The sequence below is a fragment of the Daucus carota genome, chromosome 7, assembly GCF_001625215.2.
Source record: "Daucus carota subsp. sativus chromosome 7, DH1 v3.0, whole genome shotgun sequence".
Lineage (NCBI taxonomy): Eukaryota > Viridiplantae > Streptophyta > Magnoliopsida > Apiales > Apiaceae > Daucus > Daucus carota.
Window position 1 is genome coordinate 2932054 of NC_030387.2, and position 25924 is coordinate 2957977.

Consider the following 25924-nt stretch of genomic DNA (forward strand, 5'->3'; position numbering starts at 1 on the left):
AGCCGGGGTGCCGCTTCTCTAATCTCAGTTTATGTTATTAGGGTTTCTGAACATTGGTGTGATATATGGCTTTTACATGATAAAGTAAATTGTAATGTTCTTGTTTTATGGGATGTTGGTGAAATTTTGATTGCTTGGAATATCTTTTATTTCATTTTTAGTTTTAAGAATTTGTAAATTTTATGTGTTAAATGATCATGAAATTAAACGCCAAATTATTTATATTAATTTATTTATTTCTTAACCTGGTGTATTTGCAGTTGGAGATTTATCCCGGCTGTATCTTATTTTGGTTAACAAAGGTGTTTTTCTTTCTAGCAAAAAAAATAATATGTTGGGGATCAAAAACTCGTGGCGATTAAAATTAAAAAATGTTTAACATTATTAATTTGTCCTTCTTAGCGAAAAATGTTACTCCTTCCGTCCCAATGATTTATACCAGTGTTCTAAAAATTGACGAGTCGGTTGAGTACTCGTTTTTAACCCCTTGTCCGATCGAAGTTCCGAGTAATCGGGTTCAAAACCGGTTTATTAAATAATCGGTCAGAACTCGATTTGACTCCGAGTACTCGAGGTCAAATCCGAGTTTGACTTATCAATTTTGTATTGTATTATTTGAAAATTATTTCAAAATAGACTAGACGTAAATTTATATATGTTTTGATTTTTTTTTGCAAAGTATTGACTTTAATTAAAAAGTATATGTGTTTTATTATTTAAACTTGTGAATGATTGTTATGTCAAAAACTATCAAACAAGTAACTTTTATTTGAACTTCATTATTTCAAGTGTGTTATTAAAATATTAACATTATTAGATAGTATTATTATTAATCAGTATATAACTATATATGAGAGGAAAATTTTAATTAAAAAAATGCCCGATTAGTTATCCGATAACTCATTCCGAGTACTCTCCCGAGTTCCGAGTACTCATTTTTCCGGAACCAAACCGAGTTGGACCGATTTCCGATTTTTACAACCTTGGTTTATACACATATGGGGTGTGGCACGGATGTTAAAAAATTTTTGTAATTTAGTGAAAAAAAGTAGTAAAAGTGGGTAAAATGATAAGACCCACTAATATTTAATGTATAAAATGAGTGTAGTGTGAATAAAGTGATGGGACTAACTAATATTTAATGTATACAATTGATGAGACTTTCAAACAAAAAACCTGTAGAGTGAATGAAACGGACGAATTATTATTTATTTACTTTCATTTACATTTCTATGATTTCACGTTTAGAAATGAAAGGAGGGTGTTAGTCTATTGGTACTACTTCTTTCATTTTAAGTTATTTGTGCAATTTTTGCCTTTTAGGAAATTATTTCAGTAGGAATGATCAGAAGGGCTTATATAGTTATATTTTATGTTGTACTGACGGTTATACCTTATTTTTATGATTTTTTGTTAATTAAAAATCTGAATATTTGGATTTTTATTTAAAATTATTATAAATTCTATACTAACACATTTTAATATACACACAGATAAGAAAACACATTTGTTATATAAACAAAGTGATATATATAGCATAGATAAAGAAAAATCAACATGGATTACATAAGAAAGAATCAAGTTAATTCAAAAAAGTGTGTAGTGATAGTTTTTATCACCCATCATCGACAAACAGAACTGTTTAGATACGTAGAGGCATGGTCTGCGTACATCTTATCTTATCCTCTTCAAGATTCTATTGTAAGCGAAATATACGCTGAGTATCTTTGGTTTAGTTTATATCGTCCCATGCAAAGTCAGCCTCGTAATTTCAAAGAAAACATTTTAGGTTGCTTTTTGATCAAAAAGTACCGAATCACCTGGTGATTAAAAGACTATAATCAAAATAGTAAATGGTATATTTACTAAAGATATATTGGACAAAGTGAGTGAAAGAAATAGCTCAAAAACATCTCCATCATGTCATATATGCCTAAACAAATGTTAAAGGAATTCAAATTTTTTTCTTAAATGCGTTAGGTAATTACGTGTCACTAATTATTCATCAAATGTGGGGAGATTCCGGTCCGGTATGCATATGGTAACCCGTAATTTTATTTTGTCCCGTATATATAAAATAAAATATATCTTTAAACTTTTATAATTGCAAACGGGTTGTGTTCGTAAAATATTCCTTTCCATTTCATAATAGTAGGGCACCAAAAAGGTAAAATAGTTTCAAATTTGTGTATTCAACGCATCTTCAATCATGTGGAACTTTTAACTAAAACATATTAAAATATTTTATAAATAAATAATGTAAAAATTATGTAAAAATATCTACCTCCGATATTGGTACATTCACCCTTATGTATAAATATGACTTAACACAAAATGTTGATATATTTGTCGAACCTCTTTCCGGTAATAATAATTACTCAAGTAATATGTTAATATAATTTTAAAATTTTAATATGCAAAATTATTATTATTATTTTTTTTGCCAGCATATGCAAAATTATTTAAGTGAATTATTATTACGAATACTAACGTCGGTTGAATAGCAATGAAACAATACTAAATATGTGTAATCAAAAGAAATTTTATTATTTTCAGAGAGCCAACTTGTCTATCTTAAATGGGCCTCCCTGGTTACAAATGATTAAAATACAAAATATAATTGCCTGAGATAAGGCCTTCTCATAATGATTATATTTAGAAGCTGTACCTCTTGCTTATCCAACTTCTATTTCATTTTTCACACCATGGTCATGTTTCGGAATTAGCGGTTAATTGTTAGCGGATTGAATTAGATGTTTTGACTAGCTGATTTAAATAGATGTTTTTTGTATAGCTGTTTGATGAGCTTTTTGTGACACATGCCCAAACCGCTAACCCAAAAACCTCCTCAAACTAGCTTTTTGAAAATTAGCTTTTTGAGATCAAACCTCTATTTCAATCCGCTAACTACCAAACACTAACATTAGCGGATTGAAATGATGAAACCTCTAAAACACTCCAAACCTCTAATTTTACCCCAAACCTCTAAATTTCAAACACCACCAATGTGGCAAGTACTAGTTTGTTTAGTAGCGCCCTTTGTGACTCACTAATTGATGTAGGGTTGGCTCTACAGGACCCTGATTCTCACGATTACCAGAACCCCCGCACTATTTATACACATGCATATTCCACAAACACTACAAGAAAAACGGTCATTTCTTTCGTTTCGTCTTTATAAACGGTGATCACAGACGTTCACTCGAATAGTAACCCCCTTGGCTTCTAAAATGGAAGTCCCAAATAGCAAAAACAAGACTATGATAAGTGTGGAGATAGGCATGGAGGTGCACAAAGTGGAAGCACCACCTCATATAAGTAGCTTGAAAAAGCTAAAGACAAGGCTCAAAGAAACCTTCTTTCCTGATGACCCTCTTCGACAATTTAAGGGCCAGTCTGCGAAAAAGAAGTGGATTCTTGGAGCTCAGTATGCTTTGCCCATACTCAAATGGGGACCTGAGTATAGTCTCAAAAGTTTCAAATCAGATATTGTTGCTGGCCTCACTATTGCTAGCTTAGCCATCCCTCAGGTCCCTAAAACACACATCATGTATATATATATTTTTCTGTTATTTTTCTTTTATGATTGTTACTGATTCTTTTCGTCTACTCAGGGAATAAGTTATGCAAAGCTTGCTAATCTGCCTCCCATTGTTGGTCTATGTAAGTGGCTGGACAAGTATCCGATTTCGAAAAAATTAAATGGTCCTGTTTTTTTCATGGGAAAAAAAGTTAATTTACTTGTTGATGATTTTTGTAGATTCAAGTTTTGTGCCACCACTAATATATGCTGTCCTGGGGAGCTCAAGAGATCTTGCAGTAGGGCCAGTTTCTATAGCTTCACTTGTCATGGGATCAATGCTTAGACAACAAGTGAATCCTGTCACAGAGCAAGTTCTGTTTCTTCAGTTAGCATTCACATCAACTTTCTTTGCTGGTCTCTTCCAAGCTTCCTTGGGATTCTTAAGGTTAACAAATTCATTTCACTCTACATGTATATAAGTCGTAGACTCGTAGCAGTGCACAAGACTTGTAAGCTGAAATAATTTATGCGATTTTGGTGCAGGCTTGGATTTATAATAGACTTTCTCTCAAAGGCCACACTTATCGGATTCATGGCCGGAGCTGCCATAATAGTGTCTCTCCAGCAGCTCAAAGGGCTTCTTGGGATCACTCATTTTACCAAAAAGATGGGTTTGGTTCCCGTTATATCTTCTGTTTTCCGTGAAACAAACGAGGTTAGTATCAGTACTAATCCATTGTTTGACAGTTTTGGACCATTTGATTACATTTGTTGACTGTTGTTTTTCTGCCTCCACTCTAATTTGACCTGTACTTACTACTCTTTCCGTCCCATTCAATTCAATTTGTATACATTTTTTTCGCTGCTCGTCACGTATTTTAAGGTTCTCACAAAGTATAGTTTTATTACTTATTCTTAAAATTTTCGTTTTTGATATAAAAATATAAATGTTATATCTTTTATATTGAAAACAAAAATTCTAAAAATAAATTACAAAAATATATTTTGTTGAAGTATTAAAATTCCTGACGCGTTTCCAACCTCTGATGGATACTATTGGCCGGGACGAAGGGAGTATACCAAAAAAAACGTATAGACCCAAATCACTAATCAACTAAAACAAACTTTAGTAAATGGATGATAAAAGTAATCGATTTGGTGTTTTATAATTAATCAATCTGTGTTTTGTATTGAAATGTGTGCAGTGGTCGTGGCAAACCATACTGATGGGCTTTTGTTTCTTGGTGTTCCTTCTAGTAACCAGACACATTGTATGTTATCCTTTCCCTCACGTCAACTCTTTTTCTTCTTTTGTTTGTAATCTTTCTCATCTTTAAATATTCTCATACTCTCCATTATTATTATTATTATTGCTTTTTCTTATTGCAAAAGTTCACACACATGGAGGATCATGTAAAAGCAAGTACATGAAAATATATGATTATAAAATAATAAGCGATCTTTTATATATTCAAAGATCCTCACAAATAATTGTTATTAACTTTTTCATGATCGAAAAGTTAAGTTGATAAAACAATCACTTCTCAGGAAAATAAGTGACTTCTTACTTATAATAAAAAAGCTTATAGTAAAAAAGTAGAGCAGAAGTGAGAAGTAAATAAGTTAATAAAGTGTTTAGAAAAGAAGCAGAAGTTGTGAGAAAAAAGTTAACATTCTGAGCTTTTTAAAAGTACTTATACTTTTTTATACAAACGGGTCAAGAAAAACAGAAGTTAGAAGCAGCTCCAGCTTCTTGTAAACAAACACCACCTGTATACTGTCTTCTATACTTTTACAAAATAGAACAGATAATTAAACATTATATCAAAATCTGGCTATTACATAACTGGGCTCCACATATTTTGTCCCGTATGCAAATATAGGGAGGCATGAGCTGGAGAATTTATTTTACAGGATGAATAATTGATCCGATTTACCATCACAAGTAATAAATACGTATACTATCTGCAAGCTCTCCTGTTCTCATACATAAAGTCACATGTGAAACCATCACCGAATAGTCAACTTTGTTCACGTATTATTCTTCATCGTGTAGTTCATTCATTCATTACGTTTATGTGCGCCTGATTTCATTTTCTGAAAGTGAAAGAAAACTTCTCATGATTATTCTGTTCGGGATTATATCGAATATGACGGGAAGGGTTCAAAATGCAGCGTTTTATATAGTTAAGAGATGCAAAGTGCTTGTCACGGAAATATTGAGTGTAAAATATATTTAATCTGAAACAAAGGGTTGCGAATTGCATATAAATCTATTTTTTATTTCCCTCTAAATTATAGAACGGATTCATATTACGAATTAAAACCCAAATATTCATTTTGTGATATATTAATTTTTATATGCTGAACACTTGGGTGATAATGGCATTTGTATTGGGTTCTAAGATTGAAAAATGGAGCTGATGGTATGTTTGATTAATTTTGATGAATGCAGAGTATAAAAAAGCCAAAATTATTTTGGATTTCTGCTGGAGCACCTCTTTTATCAGTTATCCTCTCCACCCTCTTTGTTTTTGCTTTCAAAGCTCAAGATCATGGTGTCAGTGTTGTAAGTTTCTGGGACCTTCCACTGTTTCACTTTTATCACGTCGCTAAAATTGGATAAGTTAAATTTTACGATTATTTTTTCAGATTGGAAAATTGGAAAAAGGATTAAACCCGCTTTCGTGGAACATGCTGCAATTTCATGGAAGCCACCTTGGTTTGGTGATAAAAACTGGTCTCATCACTGGGATTCTTTCTCTTACAGTAAGTTATTTCGTCTGTTAATCACCATGCACAGTTTGCACACGTTGTTATTGTTGATAAATGATACTTCCTCCGTTTTGAAATATAAGTCGCTTGACTTGTTGGAACACATTTCTAAGTCTTTTGAATTACAATATTAATCATATGTATTAATTCATTCTATTTTAAAGTTAATGATTTTAACATTGTGGTCAAACGACTTATAAATATGTGTCAAAAAGTCAAACGACCTATATTTCAAAATAGAGAGAATAAACAAGTGTCCGTTTATATGAGACATGTTTTTAATGTTTCTGAATCAATTAACTACTATGTAATACAGGAAGGTATCGCGGTTGGAAGAACATTTGCAGCTCTAAAGAACTATCAGGTTGATGGTAACAAGGAGATGATTGCAATTGGCCTTATGAATGTGGTTGGCTCTACTACTTCGTGCTATGTTACAACAGGTATCTTGAGAGTTATTTCATGCAGGGCAATCTGAATATGATCATTGTTGCAAAGAAATGAACTTAGCCTGAGGGTCCTGAATTCTAATAGGACTTCAAATTATATCTCAGGGGCATTCTCTAGATCAGCAGTTAATCACAATGCTGGAGCGAAATCTGCAGTCTCAAACATAGTTATGTCAGTTACAGTTATGGTGACGCTCCTCTTTTTGATGCCATTGTTCCGCTACACACCAAATGTTGTGTTGGGGGCGATCATAGTCACTGCAGTCATCGGTCTTATTGATCTTCCAGCTGCATATCAAATTTGGAAGATTGATAAATTTGATTTTATCGTGATGCTATGTGCATTTTTAGGCGTAATCCTTATCTCTGTTCAAGAAGGATTAGCAATTGCTGTAAGTTCCTTTACCACTTATTTGTACCTAGTAAAATTTTGCCATTTCAGGAGAATTAGATCGTTGATGATCTTTATATGATATAGTACTGAAATCTCTTGATGGTTACCAGGTAGGAATATCTGTATTAAAGGTGCTCTTGCAGATCACAAGACCTAAAATAGTGATGCTAGGCAACATTCCGGGTTCAGATATTTTCCGCAACATACACCAGTACAAAGAAGCAGCCAAAATCCCTGGATTCCTGATTTTGAGCATTGAAGCTCCGATTAACTTTGCCAACATCACCTATCTAAATGATAGGTTAGAAATATTCATAGAAGACTCATTACTATTTATTAATGTTCAAAATTCTTTTTATTTTAATTAGGATTGAATATCATGCAACTTTGAAACTGACATTAATTTCTTATATCAAAGGATCTCGCGGTGGATTGAAGATTGTGAAGCAGAGGATAAAACTCAAAAACAATGTGCACTGCAGTTTGTAATACTAGATTTGTCAGGTACATTGAAGTTACCATTTGGCTAAACTTGAATATAAGTTCAATATTTTCTGATATGGTTTGCTATTTTATTTTGTCTACAATTCAGAATCTTAAAAATGGTTTCATTTTCTATTAGAAGAATTGTACTGATAAGTTAATTTTCAGCTGTAAGTGCCATTGATACTAGTGGAGTCTCGTTCTTCAAGGATATAAGGAGAGTATTGGACAAGAAAAGCCTCGAGGCAAGTCATTAATTTTTTTCCCTACATTGTCAGTATTTTTTTCTGTTCTTGGAAATTTTTCTGTTTCAACTAATTACTAAAGCATTTTCTTTTCCTTTTAAACCTTTGCTTGCTACAGCTTGTGTTAGTGAATCCAATTGGCGAGGTGATGGAGAAATTGCTGCGATCCGATGATGCCAATGACCTAATGAGACCAGATACTCTATTCTTGACTGTGGGTGAGGCAGTGACGATGCTTATGTCCACAATGAAACATCATGTCTAATAGACTAGCTTTTGAACCTGTCATACGATCTGTTTTTCTGCGTAATTTAATGGAAATGCGATCTGATATACAAGTTCTGTATGTGCATTTCATTAGCATTAAGTTCGTGGTGTTACGTTAACGTACTGAACTAGATTGCCTTGCAAGAAAGGAGCCTCAATATATATTTTGTCCAACTGCAATTTATGAAACTGAGGACTGTGGATAACCTGGCGAGAAGACCATGGTTCCAGTTTTCCAGATTTTTTTTTAAAAAGTAAGCGAACCCTCTTTAGAAGCCGTTTTCTCCATCAAACTAATAAAAATGATGAGCAGATTCCATTACCATTTCTGGAAATAAATATTCTGTACTGAAGTATATAAAATGCAAGAGTTCAAAAATATTCGCAAGAGAATAATAAACTGCTTCCATAAAGACCCTGAGCTTCAGAATTGCATTCTATTATATATATATGTGTAATGGTGCAGTGCAAGGAGAAATTTGCTAAGAAAACAAATGATGAATGATACCAAGATTGCTTGTTCTAGTAATGATGCTTTTGTGTGCATTTGTCAAGATTCTGCCTTGCTTGTGTGAGATCACAATGTTAAATTATAGAAACTTATATATATATATATATATATATATATATATATATATATATATATACCTCTTAGATTTGTTCCATGGCCTGATTGTTTGACTCTATAATCATTTGAAACTATAGACTGAGCTCTGAATGTGCTGTGTGATAAAAAACTGATACATAGTAGACTTTTTGGTTTTGGAGATAAGTTAATAAATCAAATGTTCTCGCTGTGTCATACGTGGAATTTATATCTTGTTAAGCGAGTAGTTAAACAATTCAGTTTTGTACGATAAGTGTTGGTCGAGTCTAGTGTCCATTTGCATTATTGAAAGAGTGAATTCTTCTACATCTTGTACTGCATTATTCAAAGAGTGAAGTTCCATTTGCATCACACATGGAAGTTAAGGGACAATTAAGACATACGAAGAGGAAATCCCTAAACCAAAAAACCCTTATCATTGTCGTTGTTTTGAGCATAAAGATCTGCAGACTAGCACTAGCGAGCATCAGAGGAAATATCCAGGGACCGAGAGCATCAGATAATGTCACAATAGCTTCTCTGCCAATTACCAGCTGAAATATTCAACACAAGGTATGCATTTCATCAGTATCTGTTTAGTGACCTTTATTGTTAGAATACGATGCATCCGGACTATAAATTTGAGTGCAAAGATAATTTTAGTTAACGACAAAGTGAATGAAGTATAAGAAGAGCTTATGTGGATCATATAGTATTCTAACATGTTTCCGAAAAATTGCAGGATGGAGATCACTGGGGCATTCTGTTCAGTTTACTTGTTGCAGCCTCTGGTCTGTACTAAGCAAAATCTTAAGCAAATACAAGGAAAATAAAACACCATAGAATTCACAAGCAACAGTTTTGTACACATTAGTTTTGCATGATTTATAAAAGGCGAATGGACTACAAAATCAGTCGGCAAAGCAATTGAATTGAAAGAACTGTCATGGTCTATCTAATTCTATAATGAAACCTGACATGATTTTTACAAAGTCATGTAACATCATCTGACCACAACATACCAACTGTGCTGAATAATGTGTTGTACCTGATAGCGTTGGCTTTACCAAAAAAAAGTCGGAATTTAATCGGAAAAAATAGAGAGTTAAATTTTACGTATTACACAGTTATATTTGATAATTCGATAATCCGGAATTGGATTGATATAGAAGTAAATCAAATATATTTATATTTTTGGACAAATCAATCCGTCCATACCACCCTAATCGTCAATACGATTCACAATCAAAATATGTGAAAACACAACAAAACAATCAAATTTTGAATACGATTTACAATCAAATTATATTCTTTCACTTGTTAATTTCCTAATATAACGTGACACTGCCAGAAAATTTTTCGGAAAACATAACTTATTTAAATTTATATTTTGGCGGCGTAACTTGTAAATCGGACAAGTACTGCTAGTCTACTATGTATACCAAACTCGTATATATCGATCAATTTTCCTAACAATAATCTAAAATCTGTTAACAAAATAAGCCCATGGAACAGTGATAGCTACCGACATTACATATATACATCATCGAGAGACCTAACGGCGGCAATGCTGGAAAAGATCGCCGGGAATTAATGGGGTCCGGTACGTTGCCGGAAGTCGTTCGCCGATTCTTTCATTGCCGATCATCCAATAGTCACTATAAGCGAAACGACGTCGTAAAAGTCAATAGTGAAGATATTGAAGAACTGAAAGTGATCAAAGTTCCTAACCGCACGTTTTACAGACTTGTGTCTACCGACACTCATAAATTGGTAAGTCGCGCTTTCGGTCTCGGCTGATTTTCAAAAATTTCTGATAATTTTTGATAAAATTGTATACGTGATTGTGTCGAATTTCTGATTCTTTATTTTATTTTATGAATAAATTTTTTATTTCCATTCTTGAATTGACTATTTCGAAATACTGATTCCGTTACTGAACGGTTCGGGAGTAGATAAGAGGATAAGGCGGGCTCGCATTTCTATACGACTTGAAGTTTGATGTCAACATTTTATTTTACTACTTGATTTGTCTTTTTCACCGATCACTCCAATATCCAGTACACATGACATATGATGATGTGAATATATGGATGTGTTTCATCATTTAAACGAATCTGTTATTTTGTCAAATTATCTTTAAGCATCATAATAAGTGTTACTAAAACGCGTATGACTTTGACTAATTTAACAGAGCGTGTGTGTCTGGATAGAGATATATAATAGAATATATTAGGGGGAACAAGTACTAGAGAATATAGAATAGACATATATTTGGGTGCATATGTATCCAGAATTGGACTTTGATTCGGTGGTGCTAGTTGTTGTTGTTGTTGCTTTGATTCCTGAAAGCGTTTGGGAGGATTTTGCCTCCGGCGGTTTCGTTTTCGCAGCACCAAGCTCCTTTCCAGCACCAACAAGGTAGATCTCAAGTCATTCTGCAGCCACCCTTTTGATTTTTCAACTGTTTTTAGAGATTTTTTTGGTGGTTATTGATATAAGTCCAGTAGTTCATGTTTCAGATAACATTAAGAGTGCATTTTTCGATTTTGGGTGACCCCTTTTCTGGTTTCATGCCTAATTTGCAGAAAGTCTCCTTTTTCCCCTTTCTACAGCTTCTTTTGTTAGATAATTGAGACTCTTATGATTTTTGTTAGTGACTTTGATGAGTGTTGTTGAGGGTATTAGAAGGTGATAACTTATGTTGACCCTTATTGGTATATAATCTTTTGGTATAAACTTATTAGCAAGGGATTTTGTCATTTATCTTGTCTGTTGAGTTTCTAAGCTGTTCATATTTTGTTCTTGCCCTTGTTTATGTGTTGATAGACTTTCCTTTTGTATATTTTAGCACAATGCTTCAAAATCTCAGGGATTTTGGTGGAATTTCAAAAAACTTAAAATACACTGAGGAATCCCACCAAATCCATCGTTTTATGAAATCCACAAAAATCCATCAGCATTTAAATACCATCAGATTTTAATGGATTTTAAACAATCCCAATTGAATATCATCGGATTTTTAAGCATAATTTTAAATCCTGATTGAATACCATCAGATTTTGTAGCATAATTTAAAATCTCAATCGAATATCTCAAGATTTTAATGGATTTTAAACAATCCCAATTGAATATCCTCGGATTTCATGAATGGAAAAAAACCTTTAAAATCCCAATCCAATACAACCCCATGAAATTAAAGTTTTTCTTCAACAAATTTGTTCTTCAAATTGAAATATATATATAGTATGCAGTTTTCTAAAGAGGTTACCTAGCTCAGAGGCTTGGAGTATGCTTAAATTATGGTGCTTTGAATGACCTGTGTATTGCATCTATGCCTGTCAAACCTATCTTTACTGTATCGCTTCTAGTTCTTTAGGAACTACTAGCTGCATTTACTTTATATATTTGATTTCCCTTTTTGTTGATAAGTCACTTGGTGTGACCTTCTTATTTGCTCTCTGAGAACTAAGGTGATTACATACTTCCTTTATCATATAAGCTTTATTGTTTTAAGTTTTTGCTTTCTCATTCAATATAGTGTTGCTTGTTATTTTTCATAATATTTTTTCCTTGTTTATTCACTCTTTGTTACAAATGGAGTACTGACAAAAATTTGTTTCAACTCAGAACATGCTTGACAAAGAATTTTTCACTGAATATGGTGAGGCAAGTCTCTATGAAATTCAAGAGGTTGTTGGAAAGGGAAGTTATGGTGTTGTTGCTGCTGCAGTTGATACTCATACCGGGGAAAAAGTGGCAATCAAAAAGATTAATGATGTTTTTGAGCATGTTTCAGATGCCACCCGCATTTTGAGAGAAATTAAACTCCTTCGGTTGCTTCAACACCCTGATGTTGTAGAAATAAAACACATAATGCTTCCTCCCTGTCGAAGAGAATTTAAGGACATATATGTTGTTTTTGAGCTGATGGAATCCGACTTACACCAAGTAATCAAGGCCAATGATAATCTCACTCCTGGACATCATCAGTTTTTCTTGTATCAGCTACTTCGAGCTTTAAAGTATATACATACAGGTTTGGCATCTTCATTTTAATCTGGTAAAGTATTCTTTAGGTTTTTGCACTCTACCTATTAGTGACACAACTCCTTATGCATACAGGACATGTATTCCATCGAGATTTAAAGCCGAAAAACATTCTTGCTAATGCAGACTGCAAACTGAAAATATGTGATTTTGGGCTTGCTAGGGCATCATTTGATGATGCACCATCAGCTATTTTTTGGACTGTATGTTTTGTTCATTTCAGTTAATTGGTACCCAGTCATTTTTATGTTAGCAGACTGGATTTTAGCAATGTCTGATGAAAATATTAATGCATTATTAATTTCGCTTAAAATTACTGATATCTGTCATCAAATTTTGAAGGACTATGTAGCAACAAGGTGGTATCGAGCTCCAGAACTCTGTGGTTCTTTTTTCTCCAAAGTAAGTGACATGTTATATAAGCATAGATGCAATTGCTATGGAGCTAATGATCCTGTAATTGGGTTCCTATCTTTGGTGATTTTTCAAAGTTGCCCAAATTATGTCCTTCTACCCTCATTTTTGCTACCTTTTTTCAGTCCTGTATATGTAAAGTAGATTTTGCTGTATCTTGTGGAAGGTTTTAAATGTTTATACAAATATTTGCAGTATACACCTGCTGTTGATATCTGGAGCATAGGATGCATATTTGCTGAAATGCTTACTGGTAAACCATTGTTTCCTGGGAAGAATGTGGTGCACCAGTTGGATCTCGTTACTGATTTGCTTGGCACCCCACCCCCTGAAACAATTGCAAGGGTCTGTACTCTTTCTCTCGGACATTGTGTAGCTACAGAATGACCCTTTTTAATGGTTATGGTCAATTACAAGAATTTAGATACTTATGCTAAATCCTTGCAAATATGGGATGACCTTTTTGATAACGTGCGCATGGATGTACATATATATATATATATATATATATATATATATATATATATATATATACATATAAATACCAATAACTCAGTTGCTGCATGATACCAACAGATACGGAATGAAAAGGCCAAAAGATATTTAAGTAGCATGAGGAAGAAAGCACCTATTCCTTTTTCGCAGAAATTCCCCAATGCTGATCCACTGGCTCTTCGTTTGCTGGAACGTTTGCTTGCATTCGATCACCAAAATCGACCTTCTGCTGAAGAGGTGCATTAGCAAGGCTTATTTTATATTTATATAGCAGAATACAGACAGTTATATAGCTTCAATAGTTCAATCCTATATATGACCAAATGTTGCAAATTGTAACTGATGGTTCTCTTGATTTTTCAGGCCCTGGCTGATCCATACTTCCATGGTTTGGCCAACTTGGACAATGAACCATCTAGACAGCCAATTTCTAAACTAGAGTTTGAGTTTGAAAGAATGAAGTTGATAAAAGATGATGTCAGGGAGCTAATTTACAGGGAGGTATAATCACAATTAGTAACTTCCATTAAGTGTCTTTCTTTCTTTTTCTTTTTTGTTTTCTTGTTTGTTGTTGCCAACGCATTGCTTAATTCTAATCTTTTTTCAAAGCAAGCAGATATTGGAGTATCATCCACAAATGTTGCAGGAGTACCTTTATGGTGTAGAGCAGACAAGCTTCATGTATCCAAGGTCAGGAGGCAGTTATACTCTGTTATACTTCATCTCAAATCGCATTTTGGTTTTATTTGGGGTCTTAAGATATGGTTTCTAATTCTAACTTATGTCTTTCATGTATTCCTTAAATGACAACCCAAAAAAAATAAAAAATGTCTTAGCCCAGTGAATTACCAATTTGACAGCCTTTTGGTTTTGCTGTAAACAAAATGTTGAAAGGCAACATTATGAAGGCTAAAACACCTTGCACCTGATTTTCCGGCATATCCTCTAGTTTTCATGGTATTCTTTCACTGCTTATGGAGAGTGAACCATAGAGTTCCATACATTTCACCTGCATCTGCACCCAAAATGTAAAACTGAGGGCTTTCAGACTAACATACCGTTCTTTTTTTTTTTTTTTGTGAAGTAACATTCAGTTCTTGTCTGCTTCAAAATAAACTTTATTATAATAAGGGGCCGTTTGGTTAGGGGTAACTAACAAAGGGAAAGGGAAACAACCAGTTTCATTCTCTTTGTTGTTGTTTGTTTGATAAAATCTGTCATTCTCTTTCCCTTCTTTTAGTTTTAGGTTTACCCCAAATGCCTCATAGTTCATTCCCCACTCCCCATCAGGTATTTCTTTTCCCTTTCCTGAATCTTTTTTATTTTCATTTATAATTTGTTTTAGAAATCATTAATATTAAAAAGTAATATGTGAAATATTTTTGAAGATCAAAAAATAAATTTTAATTTAGTTTTTACATATTAAAAATTATTTTAATATAATTTATAAGTAATGATATTTATAAAATTAATGAAATTTTTAAACAATAAAATATATCAAATTATAAACATAAATATATTTGACTCTTGAGACCTTTTTGAATATTAAAAAAATCAAATTTAGGGAAAATCATATAATTTTCCATTCCGTTTCCGGATCAAAACCAAACAGGTAATACAATTCAGCATCATTCCATTCCTTTCTCTTCGTTTCCCTTTCTGAATTCCATTCCGTTTACTTGGATCGAACCAAACGGCCCCTAAGAAGTCAAGAACTAAAACCGGAGTGTTGAACTATTGACATCAAGAATTTAAATTGGAATTCAAAAACTAACCAATTTTTGTTCAGCGGACATTGGTATCATGTATGTATGAACTTCCGTAAGTTTGCTATTTAGTAGTGTATGTTGTTTGCTAGCTTTCCAATCTTCCCCTGCCAACATAATCTCCGTTAAAGGAATATTTATCCTAGTCTGTCTAGTGTCTATTGTTTTTATGCTATCTTTTCTTGAAAATTAAAGACTAAATTTTGTGGGAACAATGACTACCTTTCACTGTAGTGGAGTTGATCGATTTAAGCAACAATTTGCTCATCTTGAGGAGCCCCACGTTAAGGGGGAAAAAACCACTCCAGTCCAAAGGCGATATGCCTCTTTGCCCAGGTACATTTTTCCTATGACGTAAATATCCTTGTGGTGGTGGTTAAAATGGTATCAAGTTGTTCTAACATGAATATTTCTTGCTCTGCAGAGAGCGGATTTGTCCACATAAAGACGAAGACACTGACCATAACAATGACACAGAAATGCGGACTACAGCAGCTGTTGCACGCACAACACTCCTTAGCCCGCCAAGGTCACAGAGAATTATGGATTCAGAAACGACTAACTTGGAGGCTACAGAGATGCAGAATGGTGTCTGTCAACCACACTGTAAAAGACATGGCTTGTTGAGAAGTTCTAGCATTAGTGCTTCCAAGTGTATAGAAGTAGCTGAGAAAGGCTGCAAGGTATGCTGTCTTACTAATTGTATAGTAGAAGAATTAGTGTTTGCGTAGCTGCAACAAAACGAGACTTGCCTCTCACTATAACTTTTATCCAATATTATTTATATGGTTTTGCATGCTATGTGATAGGGATGGAGATTGCAGGGATATAGTTTAGGCAAAACTAACCCAAGCTCGGCTAATAATTAACTTTTCCCTCCCGAAGTTGGATATGAGCCTGTTATCTTATATGTATTTTCTTGGCCAGGATCAGCAAAACGAAGATCAGATTAATGGGTTGTCGCAGAAACTCGCCACATTCTATGCTTGATTGCCTTCACTTATAAATCTTGGACTCGAAGGCTATCGCGTGCTTCACTTGGCTTATCAGTGGCTGTATTTGTGAATGGTAATTATAATGTGGAGTCCTAAGTGGCGTAGGAAGCAAGATTGGTCTCAGTTACTTGACTTTACATGGAGCATAGATATTAGAGCTTCATGAGCGTATAGTTCTTGAGCTGGTGTGCTTTAGCTTTTTAATCTAATGGATTTGTTCAGTGTTTCATCCTTCGTTTCCCATGAACTTCTCAAACTGTATGTAGAACTTGTAGTCAGCTAATATTGACAGGAACTTTACATGTCGCATAATTTGGTCCGTAAAAGCACACTTTTGTTGGAAATCTATATAGTTATTAATAAGCAAAACCTTTTTGTGAATATCAAAATACTAAAATTCATTTACTAACATATAATTTTTACAAAATTAAATATAATATAATATTGTATTCTCTTCAAAATCCTTAAAAAAATCTTTAGGGGTCATTTGTTAAATATGGATCATTTGACATATGAATGAACGGATAATAATCTATTTTATTTGAATGACAAAATTCTTGAATTTGATATTTTTTTGCTAGATAAATTTGATTTATTAATTATTATATATGGTGTATATTATTTGATATAAATATTTTATCTAGCTGGAGCACTCTACAAGTTTAACGATTATAATTTCTTTTTACGTATAATTTATTATATTAATATGATATGCATCCTCTGTTTCAATTTACATATCCACTTTTAAGAGAAAAAAAATTGTTTCAAATTAGTTATCCACTTCGACTTTCAATGTAAAATCATATTTCCACAGTCAATTTTACTTCACACATCTTTTATGTATATTTCCTACATCAACCTCATTTCACATATTATGATCATTTAATGCAATCCAGGACAATTCCTGATGACGGGCTGTAAAAATCTCCTTGGAATATAATAAGTTCTGTATCGTTCAAAAGGCGCCAGTGATCAGTGAATTCTCTTCATGGCTCAAAATCGCCCACTAGGCACTAGCTACCAGCCTACCACCAGTGCCCATGTCTTAATTTACAACAAGCATCTTGAAAGAAATTTCAAGCACCTAGTCACTATCTAGAGCTGGCCAAAAACATTAAACTCACTGATATGACAGGTTAACTGAACAAATAGAAATCCCACACAAGCTATTTTGCTCGGAAAGTTAAAGTAAATTAGCAGAAAGGCCACTGAAGTTAAACTAGGAGTTAAAATAAATTGCAGTTTACATGTTTTTCAGATGTAATTACAAGAAATTATTGACTTATTGAATACAAAGTCGACTTTATCGATTGTTGTACAAAAAGCATTACGACTTCATATGATGTCCAACATTGCTATAACGATTATACAAAAGTATTTTCTACTAACTGCTCCATCAGATGGTCTACATGAACCTTTAGCCACTATCCTCAAGTTGTCCATGGGAAACAAGGTGTGCCATGTATTTCTGCAGAATTGAGACAACGGAAGCAAAACATCAAGGGCAGTACTGATTCGTTGTACGCAAAATTATAGCAAAGTTTTAGTATATATTTACTCAGCAAGCTAATATGGTAATAAACAGTAAACACTATCTTTGTGTCAAAAAAAAAACAACAGTAAACACTATCTTCTTTGGTATTAAAGGTAGAAATGTTTTGAAGTCAGCAAAAAATATTCGTTGGCAACTTCATTAATGAGATTTCTTCTTTAGAAAGTACAATAGAAAAATAATTACAAAACTTAACAAGGTTGCTGTCCACTAGGGGACCCTGACTGCAAGAGCTACAGAAAGATCCCCCTATGAAGCCCACTCTAGAGAGCATAATTCACTAAGAAGATTGTCGAAAAATAGTAGATATGCAAATTAGAAAAAAAGGGATTAGTCTTCGCAAATGTCAACGAACCTGCCATTTTCAATCAAGCACCATCAAGTGGGAAGCAAGCTTGAGGCCATTTGGATATGTTTGTTTAAATGATCCTTGCAACTTGGTTATCTTTACGAGGACACTGTTTTTACAAATCCAAGTTCTACAAAAGCATAGCTTACTGCATACTTTTGCTAATTTAACTGAGCTGAGAGAGAAAAGGAGACACACTAATGGATATAGTACGGCCCTTTATTTTATAAATTACAATAGAAACAAAATAACTACTTGTGTTTAGTTGGGATAAATGGAATATAATTTGTATTTTTTTATGGGTAAATGTTTATATTTGTAATGCCCAACTACCTTCCGTTCCTAGCAATCTATATTATACCACAAACCGGTGAAATAGAGATGGAATACTTATCAAAAAGGGGGCTTTTGGGGGAATAGGGTTTCTTATAAAAAAGGATTGTGTAAGAGTTGTTCAAGGGAGACTCTCACCTCTCGAAGCGTGAGGCGTCATTTCAGTGTTCTTTGTCTATTGTCACTAGCATTCCGTCTTGTGATCAGTTCGATATTACTAATTGAAGTTCTCTTGGCTATTTTTTTAGCGGTCAGTTTTTAGCAGATTTATGTATACTACCATCGCTAGTCGGCAAAATAGAACTATGGTTAGTTAGATAATATCAGTGGCTAAATCATACTCCTTTAAACCAAAAAAAATAAAAAGAAGAAGAGTATATACTGGCTTTGCTGAAGTTTTTTTATATACAACTACAATGGAAGCAATACAAAAATTTTAAATTACTTCAACCCTATAGATGACTTTGTGTGATAAAAACTTAACAAATTTGCTAGTTCAGCGATAATTTAATATGTTAAGCATGTAGAACAGTTAATTTGGTCTTCAAGTGATCATTTTATTATATAACAAATTAACCCTGCATGTTTTATTTGGATGACAGACTGACTTGTTTGAGGTCTCATACCTTGTAAGTTTAATGTCTGTCCTTGTGCTCCTGTATAGTGCAATTCTAGAAGCAGCATTCTAACTAGCACCCTCCAACAGCTTAAACATTGTTTACTAGTATAAGGGTGTTTCTCCTGTGCACATTGCACGACCTAACTCCACACTTTCACAAAAGATGAGCTAAGGAAGGCATTCTGAGTTACGCCACACACTTTGTTGCGCAATAGCAACTAATAGCTTAATAGAATATATTGTCCATTCTGGTTCTAATACAGCATGCCAATAATAAAGGAGGAGGATTATGGAACAACGAAAGACTTACAGCGTGATATTCAAACGGGGATTTCCCTTGACGGGCGAAATGATCAGCCATTACGCACCACTCAATTGGTCCCCACTCTTCGATTTCAAAGCAATTGCCAAGAGCAGCTTTATATAACTACAACAACAATAAAGATAAGCATCTACATAATGAACACATAGTCCAATTACCACCAAATAATCAAGAATCGAACACACCTTGGCAGCATCAGTCAAAAGCTCCGTTCCAGCTGGATATGAAGCGTAGTACTGATCAGCTCGAGAGTACCCAGCTCGAGTCCTGTAAAACCCAAATCAACAAACCAATAAAAACCCCCCAAATTCAATTTACATTTCAAATTAGCGTTAGGATCAAACTTACGTGTTATTAGTGTAGGCATAGGTAACAACTGCTGTGAAGCAATAAAACCCGGTATACGACACGATTCTCCGAAATCTCTGCACCTTCAAAATGTCCCTAAACCCATCAATAACCCTCATCGTTCGATCGGCGTACCAATATATACCTGAAACCCCAGTAGCAAGCAAGCAATTTCTTTCACACGTTTAATCAAACATGTTGTGTGCATTAAATTTAACAACTATTAAAACACAGTAACGTCATAAAAGAGTAATAGGTAGATATGTATAGACGGATACATACGGAGAGAGACCGAAAATGTCGTGTCTGAAGCTGCGGCGTTGAAGACTTGAACTGGAAAAGAGGAGACAGTATTGGCGGCAAGCTTCGCTCTTTATTGATCTGCTTTGTATATTACTGTATTTGTTTAACCAAACCTAACATTGACAAAAAAAAAAAACATTACTATACGATTTAGATCAGATAAATTAAAATATTTTATTCAATTATAAAAATAAATAATACGGACAGACCTGTCAATGGATCGGGTTCAGATCGGAAGACCCATATCTATATCCATTTATTTTATCGGATAGTGACTGGATTTTTTATAGGCCGATCCATATCTGGATGCGTTAGGAACTTAGGATCACGGATAATGGATCGAAAATCCAGATCCATTTAACTTTCTCTGATTTTTTATATTTAGATTTGAAAGTCTTAAAAATTGAATAATTATAAGATGTCTTGAAATTAAAAACAAAGTAACTGAATTTAATATTCAAAATTTAGAATACAAACTTCAACGTAATATTAAAAATCTAAACACAAATACAAATTAGAGTCATTTTAGAAGGATAAAATATCATGACGATAATTCTTCGAATTTGGGAAGTACAAGATTAAATAAGACATCATGATGCAAGTAGCTTGATACATTTTCATTTGGTAAAAAAAATCACCAATTAAATTCGTAAGGAAAATACACAAAATGGTATAATTTCTCGAGGTACCAACTTGAAAGTCTAAAGTATAACTACTATAATTAAAAAAAAATTATAATATATATATATATATGTATATATATTTCTATCGGATCGGGTCATTAACGGATCGGATCACCTTAAATTCATATCTGCTTTTATTTATTATCGGATTTTTCTTATCGGATTAAATTTTCGATCAGATTTTTTTTCTACGAATCCATATCCTCTAAAAAGGCTCCAGATCGGATCGGATCGGTTCAGGTCGGAGCTCCGGTCCATTGACAGGCATAATACGGACTAATAGAAGAGAGCTAAAACATCTATCATTTTATTGGAATTAGAAATATGATGCATTATCCTTAAATTTTCATTAATCCAAACCATTAAAATTATCCACGAACTTTTGACCCGAATTATATTGTTCTTTGTTCTCTTTGTTTAAAAAAACCTGAAATCTTGTTAAATATAATTCGAATATGTGAATGCATTTCTAGTTGAAAAAAGTTATTTTCATTTATTATTCAAAATATTTATCAATATTGAAAGGATGAATATTAAACATCCTCCAACTATAATCATCAATAAAACAATAAATATCTATGTATCTATTTATATTATAATTCATGAACCAACTCATCAATCCACCTAATTCAAATAAACTCCACGTCAATGCCATATATTTAAAATATTGACATGTCAGGCATATTCCATATTTATGAATATCAATTTAATTAATACATATAAATCCATCTCTAATTTAACATAAACAATAACTTCTCACATTAAATCATTTTAATTAAGTGAACATAGATTTATCTTTCAAAAAAAAAAAAAAAAAAGTGAACATAGATTTAAATAAATTAATATAGTGCTTGATATTTTATTTTTTTTTGATAAGCCAATAAATTAAAAAGAAACGAGAAGAGCTGGCTTTACAGGGAAAAATAGCACAGCTCAAAAGGAACCAACCATCCAGTAAATAGACTAGAACAAACTGAAACTAAAAACTAAAACCCACAAAGGGGCCAAGAACTGCAATGACCGACCTAGAACCATAACTGAAATAAACTTGCATTAGTATATGCCCATAGGCCTTGCTGAGCTCCCACTGCCATCACCTTCCCTTTTGATTCCTGCAGCCCTAAACACACCACCATCATCCTCTGTTAAGTCAATCATATCCGCCTTACCATTGTTATTCAAAGTCTCTCCCTCTCCAAAGTTTTCTTGAACTTCCAGGAAGTCTGCATGGGGACCAAATCCCATATCCACGTCAAGTTGCTCCTGCAACTCCTCAAAAGGAACCGGCACTTCTACTAAAGCAGAGTAGTTCGACATGCCGTGCTGAGCCATACATAGAGCCGCTCGATTTCTAGATGCATTAACTGATTTCAGTTCACAATCCCACTTAGTACCATCAGCCTGCTTCATCCCGTTATAGGTCCGGCTCATGTTGTTGATCTGCCTCACCACCTCCTCCGGCCCTTCTTCCTCTAAAAAATCACCATCCTGGTCCAAAAGAATCTCATAGGCGTGCACATTGTCAGTCTCCAAGATCACCCTCGGAATTTTCTTCCTGTATGCAGTGACCATGGCCTTGTGAATAGCCCATAACTGGAGCTCCAGGAAGCCAATGTCCTTCATCGGCCCCATGATTCCCCACAAATATTTTGCCATGTGATCTCTAGCTAGGATACCCACCGCATTTGTATTGCCATTTTGCAGAGCTTCGTTGATTGTAGAGGCATGGATGTTAACCTTTACAAAGTGCTTCACAAATATAGTGCTTGATATGTTTATATTAAATAAATTTATCAATTTATTTACGAGAGAAATCTGTGTCACATACATCATTTGGATTTTTTGTTAACTATTAAAATTGATATTATTATGTAGTCGTGAATATAATTTTTCATATTTTATTAATAACTAAATAAATACCTATATAACATAATGTAAAAATAAATATATTATTATTCAAAGATGTACATTTATACTTTTGAGATATGTTGTTTTTCAATTTAGTACTTTTAATGATAAAATCCATGTATTATGGTCTACTTGATATTTTTAGTCAATTTTTTTATAATATATTTAATAAATATTTAATTTTATATATTTTTGTAAATTTAATCGAATCCAAGTCAAGCCGAACCGATCATGTTTCGAGTTTTTGTTAATATTTGGTGAAATCATTTGAGTTTTCGAGCCAAACTCGAGCATATCGAATTTTCACGAGCCGAGCTTCGAGTTTAAAATTAAAGGCTTGGTGGAACTCGAATTCGAATCCCGAACTTTTGAATCAAGCTCGAGCTGAGCCTGACACTGTTCGACTCGACTCGGCTCAATTACACCCTAGGCTGTATGTTAGTAAGGTTGTTGTTTTCAGAGCTCCTGGTATAGTTTATTTAAAGTTTTTGATTTCTGGTTTATAAATTATGTTTTGTTGGTTTGATCTCATGGGCTAAAAATTTGTGAAAATGAAGAACAACATAAATAAGCTTTATGATTTTTATAAAAGTTCCTTTTAAATATTTTTTTGGATGTAGGAACCCGCAACAGCTACCCTTCAGGTGCGCACTGGATAAACCTACGAACTCACGCAATAGCCCGCAAAGCACGTGAACCAAGGTAAACCACACTTAAGCGACAGGCTCTGGTGCAGAAGGCATAATCACAAATTCTCCTGACTTTTGGCTAGTCAAATTGAATGTCTTGACAGAAAATTTTATAAGTTATATAATTGGAAAAACAAATTTTATTATTGGAAAGTATATCTACTCTCTCTGTCCCCAACATGTATATACTGGGTACAAGGACTCGACACTCATTTTAACGCTGCTTTACACTATAGTTCCGTAATCAATTTAATTTTTTATTGTAATTTAAAATTCAATGCTTACACTTTATTACAAAAAACGTTAAAAATAAATTATGTAAATAGATTTAATATTCACTTTAAATGCAATGTATGCGCTAGTCACAAAAAGATTGTATAAAATTGAATGGGATGGAGGGAGTAATTCATTTAAAAATATAACTTTTTATTTTTTAAAATAATAAATAAATATTTTTCAATATCAAATAAAAGATCGGCCAATTTGACTTGTAGAAAACTAAAAGAGAAATGTAATTCAGAATCGAGATAGTATTGTTTAAGGACTACTCTCATTCCAAAATAACAATCACTTTGAATTTTTTCACAATATTTTGAAATGTAAAAGAAACATATTTCATAAAAATAAATTCTAAATAGAAGTTTATAGTCTATATTTTTTATTCAGAAAAAGATTATATAAAAAATTATATGTAGAAATATGTTTTTTTTTCTAGCTCAAATTACATGTAAAAAATCAAAACGACTATTATTTTACAATGGAGGGACTACAATATTTGTATTTGATATAAAATAATTTTTTATGTTATGAAATTGAACCATTTCGGATTGACAATTCTATAACACAAACCGAACTGGTTCATTTGTGATTGTGAATTTCAATTATAAATTTTAAACCAAATATTCTGATTCCAATTTTATCACAAATCCGAACAGAATTTATCTACGCTCCCCTAATAACCGAACTCGTTTTTAGGATCAGGAAATTTAAACTTGATCAGGATGAGAAGGACAAGGAGGAATGAAGTTTCACAATGCAGTGCACTTGAGAATGGGTATAACAGCTGAATGGCGCTTCTGGACAAGGTGGAGCGAAGTTTAACAATGCAGAATGTGAATAACATGTGAATGGTTAGTGCTGCAATGCGGTGTGACAGAGAGCTATTCAAAATGAAGTTAAATTCTAATTCACTTCTAAATATAAAGTAAAAGATAAAGTACTTTGCTAGTACTTTATTTTGGTGTAAATATGACTTGTGCTCGCCTTTGAAGTACAGTAAAAACTCTATAAATTAATAATGTCGGGACCAGAGAAATTTATTAATTTAGATTGTTATTAATTTATCAATAAATTAATAATTATTAATTTAAAGAGTTTTTAACTGATTATACTGTACATACCAAACAAAAAGACATACCGAATATGCATTAATATACCAACCAAAAAAGCAAATTAGTCTATACCTCTTAAAATTACATTAAAGCGAACTTTGAGACTCAACATAAATTAGTAACTACTGTGTTAATATGTATTGGAAATCATTATTGACTTTTGAAGCATTGTTCAATAAATGTAAACAAGTGGATGTGTTCAATGTATTCTTAAAAAGGTTTGACATATATAAATTACATGAATATGTTAGAGTATTCAAACCATATCTCACAGGATGGTTTCTCATCCAAAAGGTATTGCGAAATTAAAAAAAATAGATAACTATTGAATCATATTTCAATAAGGTCTAATATTTTTTTTTTTAGTTTCCATGAATTATTAATTTATGATTTTCTTGGGATCGAAAATTATAAAGAGATTTCCCAAAAAAATATTATCTTATTATTTTATCAAGTTTTTCAATTTTTTACATTAGGCCAAGTCGGAACCGGACAAATTTATTATTTTAGAGAGTTTATTAATTTACCGAGTATTAATTTAAAGAGTTTCTACTGTATGTTCAAAACCAGATAATTATTTTATCTGTAAGATTGTTGTTTCGGATATAAAGGATTCTACACCAACTCAAGCCAACATATTAGGAGACAAAGCTGAGCAAACAAAATAAGAGTCTATTTGAAAGTGTTACTAAAACTGTTCTGCTATTATAAAAAGTGTTGGTAAAAAAAGTGTTATTATAGAAATGAGATAACTTTTTGGTAATTTTTAGATATTTGCATATTTTGAGTTATAATATAAATAATGTTTTCGGCACATTGAAAGTGTATATGTATATATCAGGATATGATTTTTAAAGACAGTTACAGGCTCTTTTGCATGTATGTGTGCTAGAGATATTGATATTCAAACGAGGCTTGTTAAGAATTACTTGGAGCAAGTCCAACAGTGTTATAGTTGAAATTTCAAATATAATATAAAATATGA

General features: G+C 33.0%; 3 protein-coding genes across 5 annotated transcripts; 2 read left to right on the top strand and 1 right to left on the bottom strand.

The window, feature by feature from the left end:
- Positions 1-3127: 3127 nt before the first annotated feature.
- Positions 3128-8298, top strand: LOC108193187 (probable sulfate transporter 3.3). Its single transcript, XM_017359737.2, has 13 exons — positions 3128-3530; positions 3615-3663; positions 3761-3968; positions 4067-4238; positions 4729-4794; positions 5979-6092; positions 6176-6292; positions 6615-6741; positions 6853-7139; positions 7252-7442; positions 7560-7645; positions 7793-7869; positions 7988-8298. Exons 1-13 carry the CDS (start codon positions 3231-3233, stop codon positions 8132-8134), a joined length of 1941 nt encoding a protein of 646 aa, XP_017215226.1. The 5' UTR covers positions 3128-3230; the 3' UTR covers positions 8135-8298.
- A 1917-nt stretch (positions 8299-10215) lies between these two features.
- Positions 10216-16754, top strand: LOC108196347 (mitogen-activated protein kinase 9). Of its 3 annotated transcripts, none has more exons than XM_017363597.2 (11): positions 10216-10495; positions 12353-12761; positions 12848-12975; positions 13115-13174; positions 13382-13531; positions 13763-13918; positions 14045-14182; positions 14298-14371; positions 15682-15783; positions 15872-16130; positions 16381-16671. In XM_017363597.2, exons 1-11 carry the CDS (start codon positions 10316-10318, stop codon positions 16435-16437), a joined length of 1713 nt encoding a protein of 570 aa, XP_017219086.1. In that variant the 5' UTR covers positions 10216-10315; the 3' UTR covers positions 16438-16671. The 3 variants fall into 3 exon arrangements, with proteins under 3 accessions (XP_017219086.1, XP_017219085.1, XP_017219087.1); XM_017363596.2 differs by having other exon boundaries at positions 10218-10495; positions 16375-16754; XM_017363598.2 differs by lacking the exon at positions 10216-10495 and adding an exon at positions 10864-11143 and having other exon boundaries at positions 16375-16754.
- Positions 16755-17651: 897 nt separating this feature from the next.
- LOC108194109 (uncharacterized) lies at positions 17652-20386 on the bottom strand. Its single transcript, XM_017361008.2, has 5 exons — positions 20248-20386; positions 19966-20110; positions 19803-19884; positions 19606-19722; positions 17652-17910 (listed from the first exon to the last, which is right to left on the bottom strand). Exons 2-5 carry the CDS (start codon positions 20082-20084, stop codon positions 17860-17862), a joined length of 369 nt encoding a protein of 122 aa, XP_017216497.1. The 5' UTR covers positions 20085-20110; positions 20248-20386; the 3' UTR covers positions 17652-17859.
- Positions 20387-25924: the final 5538 nt, after the last annotated feature.